Source organism: Eurypyga helias, unplaced genomic scaffold (genome assembly GCF_000690775.1).
Source record: "Eurypyga helias isolate BGI_N326 unplaced genomic scaffold, ASM69077v1 scaffold47851, whole genome shotgun sequence".
Classification (NCBI taxonomy): Eukaryota; Metazoa; Chordata; class Aves; order Eurypygiformes; family Eurypygidae; genus Eurypyga; species Eurypyga helias.
This window is the reverse complement of record NW_010233691.1, coordinates 371-4,434: the sequence shown is the minus strand read 5'-3', so window position 1 is coordinate 4,434 and position 4,064 is coordinate 371. Positions and strand designations below refer to the sequence as shown.

Below are 4,064 nucleotides of genomic sequence, written 5' to 3'. Positions count from 1 at the left end.
CAGGACACGTGTGGCTGCTCCACGGTCAGCAGAAGGGGCCAAATGCAGAAGTAGGTAGAAGCTAAATGAGTAATGCACTGTATGACAAATGATGTGAAAGACGATACGGCAAGGACGATCACTGAAATGGCAGGATCTCCGAGGGAAATTAGGGTGGCCGTGAAACAGAGGCAAGGTATTTTTGAAAGCAGGCCTGAGAATTTATTTTAGCACATTAATACTGAGTAAGTATTCCTGGAGATACTCTGGGGGATGATAGATGGACTCAAGGTATTGTTACTAATCACTGTGGTTTTAAGTTTTGGAGCTGAAACACACTTGGCATCCCTATCCCAACTGGACTTCTGATGGGAAAATTACATTCTTTGGGAAGTAATTTAGAAGGTCAAACTAAAACCAGAAAGAACTTCTCCAGCAGCGATTTCCCCTGCTCTCTAGACTGTCTTTTAGTGTGGTAATAACTCCAGAATGAAAGGATCTATTCTCACCTTCCAGATGAAAAGGCTAATGCAATTTAAAATTCTTTGCATGCAAAGATTTTATGGCTTGGTAACCAGCCATGCTTGTAAGCGATCCAGGATGGGATGAACACGTGAGAGAGCACCTGGCTGAGCTTGACCCTTTCCTTGTCTGCCCCGTCTCCTGCAGATAACGGCGATGACCGGTCCGAGAGCATCCTTGCCGAGAACCACGTGGACGGCACCACGGGGATCCTGAGCGGAGCCGGCGGGAGGAAGCCCATGAAGACGGGCATGAAGGAGCTGGCGGTTATGAGGGAGAAGGTGAACGAGCAGCAGCGGCAGATGGGCAAAGTCGGCAAGCCCCATCACAACCACGAGGACTCCAAGAAGTCGCGGCTGTCGACGGGCAGGGTGAGGGGGGAGCTAACGGAGGCGGCTGCAGGCTCACTGGGAGATGCTGAACGCAAAGCCTTAGTGACATCTGCAACAGGCTGTCTTAAATAGAAAAACAAAAAGAAAGAAAAGAGGGGGAAGAGGGGGAGAGGAAAAAAAGGAAAAGCAAACATTTGTTTTGGCCTGAAGCTGGGGCCGAACACTCCATCTGATGAACTTTGATGTGCTGGCAAGGAGGCGTTATTTTCATTGCAGCTTCACCTCCTGACAGCAGAGCCGGGGAAGGGGGGTCCTGCTGGCTCAACACCTACCTCCGTAGGGGTGCGAGCGTGCCCTTTGCTCGCGGACCGGCTTTCTCACACCCTTTTTCCCCTAAGCAAGTGCCAGGGATGACCCAAGGGGATTTGGGAGGTGGGAGGGTGTCTGCTTGTTGCGGGGCAGCCCGAGTCCAGGTTGAGGGAGGGCCCAGAGTCCCCGAGGATGGGTTGTGGGGCTGTCGCATAGCAGGTAGGGTGCCCGGAGTCTTCCCTATCCCCTTCTTCCCTGTCTCTCTGCCTGCCAGTCCTTGGCTGTGGTTTCCCTCTAGTGGGCAGCTTGGTCAAGGCAGCTGGATGGGATGGGGATGGAAAGCCACCCGAAAAGTCCGTAATACGTATCTCTACAAACAGACAGGGTATTCATATCTGGGAAGTGCAGGGACAGAAAAGGACTTTAAAAAGAGAGCCCTTAATCCCCTACGAGGAGCAGGCAAAGCAGAGGTTCAAAACAAGGTGCATGCACCGTCAGCTTAGTGAGTTCCCACACTCTTGTTGCTGCTCTGGGGGGAAAAACCAGCAACTGCAAAATCTGAGAGGTGTGGGCTCACTCTGGCTTGGGGCTGCTGTGGCGCAGGAGGGATGCCCCCAGAGGCTGGCTTCACTGGGTCTTCTCGCTACCTGGGCTTCCCCTCCACTCCCATGGGGGTCTCACGTGCTTTGGGTTGCACTTCTGGACCAAAACTGCATAACGGGTGTGGGATCTGGGCTATGCTCATGGAAACCCTCCTGATCTGTCAAGATTAGTCCTGCTTTGCATCACTTCCCACTGCCAGTGGGACCCATGGGAGCATCTCTGAGGTTTCTCCTCCTCTGTACCTCCAAGGCTTGTGACCTGGTGTCATGTTGGCTCTTGGCCACGTGAAGCACATGGGAGAGATGTGCGTGTCTGCCTGTGTGGATCTGCACACCTGGGCATGTGCAGACGTGATTTGGGGTGCCTGTGGGTGAAGTCTGCAGCGGGACCAAGTGGCAAACCTGTGTCCTGAGGAGGTGTACACGGGTGTTCGTCCCTACTGGTGTTTCTGTTGGCCAAAGTGTTGACATTGAACAGTCCCATTGCCCTGATTAAGTTTTGTTTTCTGCTTTCTGGGCTCTTTTCAGACCCCTTGTCAGCAGGAGCTGGATCAGGTCCTGGAACGCATCTCTACTATGCGGCTGCCAGATGAGCGAGGTCCCCTGGAGCACCTCTACTCCCTCCACATCCCCAACTGCGACAAGCATGGCTTGTACAATCTCAAACAGGCAAGTGGGGAGACTCAGAGCCCCAGGGCTGGCCGCGGCTCGTCCCCTTTGTGCAGCCGTGGGGTCACACCCAGCGTAGGGCTGGGCTGGTGTCGTGCACGTGGCACAAAGCGCAGGGTAAATAGCAACTGTCACACGTGGTGTGGGCGGGTTAGAAACCCCCAGGTGTATCTGCAGCCACGGGATAGCAAGTGGAGCCGAGACCCACATCCACGCTTGGCTGCGGGCAGCCCAGAGAGGGAGTGTCTGTTTAGTTCAGAGCCCCTTCTTCCCTGCGAGAGACGCTTATCTGTCCAGGTCTGTTTTCCTGTGCTTTGAGCCAAGTCTTGTCCTGGCTGGGCCCCGCTACAGGGGGAAAGCAGAGAGGGGCTGAATGCTGGCCAATCCTGCAGGCAAAGCAGCAGGAGCTTCTCCTGGAGTCAGGAAGGTTTCTGGTTTTCCTCCACAAATTGAGGCTGGTCCCACAGGTCCAGGAGGAATTGCTTCCAGATGAGGTGGGAGTTGGGGTGCAGCATCCTTCTGAAAATATTTATGGGATCTGAAAGGACTCGGAACAACTTCATGTGTGTCTGAATTTTGACTACTTAGCTTCATTCATGCAAAACCAGCAGGTGGCAGTGGCTGAGGCATAGGGGAAAAAATGCTAGGAAAAACCTCTTGGGCAGCAAAACACCAGTTTGTCTGGGGTTGACCAGCAGCCACGTGTGAATAGTACCTGGATATGAGCACCCCTTACAGCTATGTTTAACTGAGCCTTTGGAGGGGACCCCAGAAAAGCTGCTGTTTTCATGGCTAAGCCTTTTTATCAGGGCTACTTCCACCCTGATCAAGAACACTAAAAAAAAAAGGCATTAAAAAAAGTAGGATTCTTAGAGAAAATTTTCCTCTATCCCACTTTCTTTCCTGTCCTGTCTGGACCCTCACCCTCTGCCTCACCCTGAGGAGCCCCATGGGCTGGCTGGATCCCCCAGCATGAGCACACTTGGAAGGGGTGCATGGAGCAGAGCTGGCAAATTCCCTGCAAGGAGATGAGCCATGTCTAGGGAATGAGTCCGAGCGATGCAGTGAGCGCTGCAAAAGGAAAGACAGTCTCTGCTGCTCCTTCTGTCTGAGAAATGAGTCAGCCTGTGCTGAAGGGTGCAGAGATGGGTTACACACTGGTCACTGCTGCAGAAAAGGAGAGGGGACAAAAATTGCTTTCTCTATCCTCATGGCTAAATTAAAATTGGCTTCTTGGTCCCTGGCACAGACCCTGGGGGAAGAGGTCCAGCCCTCAGCCTGGACCACTGAAGCAGTGCTGCTGGTGCAGCACAGACCCCACAGCATCAGAGTGCAGCATTCCTGAATCTTGCCTAAATCCCAACTATCAAAACTCTGGAGAAACTCCAGCTCTGCCTGTGTTCAGGCTTTGGGCTGGTGGGGCTGGGAAGGGGATTTTGTCCCCCCATTTCCCTGGGGGAAGAGGTCCAGCCCTCAGCCTGGACCACTGAAGCAGTGCTGCTGGTGCAGCACAGACCCCACAGCATCAGAGTGCAGCATTCCTGAATCTTGCCTAAATCCCAACTATCAAAACTCTGGAGAAACTCCAGCTCTGCCTGTGTTCAGGCTTTGGGCTGGTGGGGCTGGGAAGGGGATTTTGTCCCCCCATTTC

At 53.3% G+C, this 4,064-nt stretch overlaps 1 protein-coding gene across 1 annotated transcript in view; it reads left to right on the top strand.

Annotated features, from left to right (window-relative positions):
- The first annotated feature begins 647 nt into the window (after positions 1 to 647).
- IGFBP2 (insulin-like growth factor binding protein 2, 36kDa) overlaps positions 648 to 4,064 on the top strand; it is a 3,785-nt gene continuing 368 nt past the window's right edge. The window contains exons 1-2 of the mRNA XM_010161795.1: positions 648 to 872; positions 2,273 to 2,413. Of these exons, the coding sequence (XP_010160097.1) occupies positions 741 to 872; positions 2,273 to 2,413 (273 nt within the window). The 5' untranslated portion in view covers positions 648 to 740. The remainder of the gene's footprint in view (positions 873 to 2,272; positions 2,414 to 4,064) is intronic.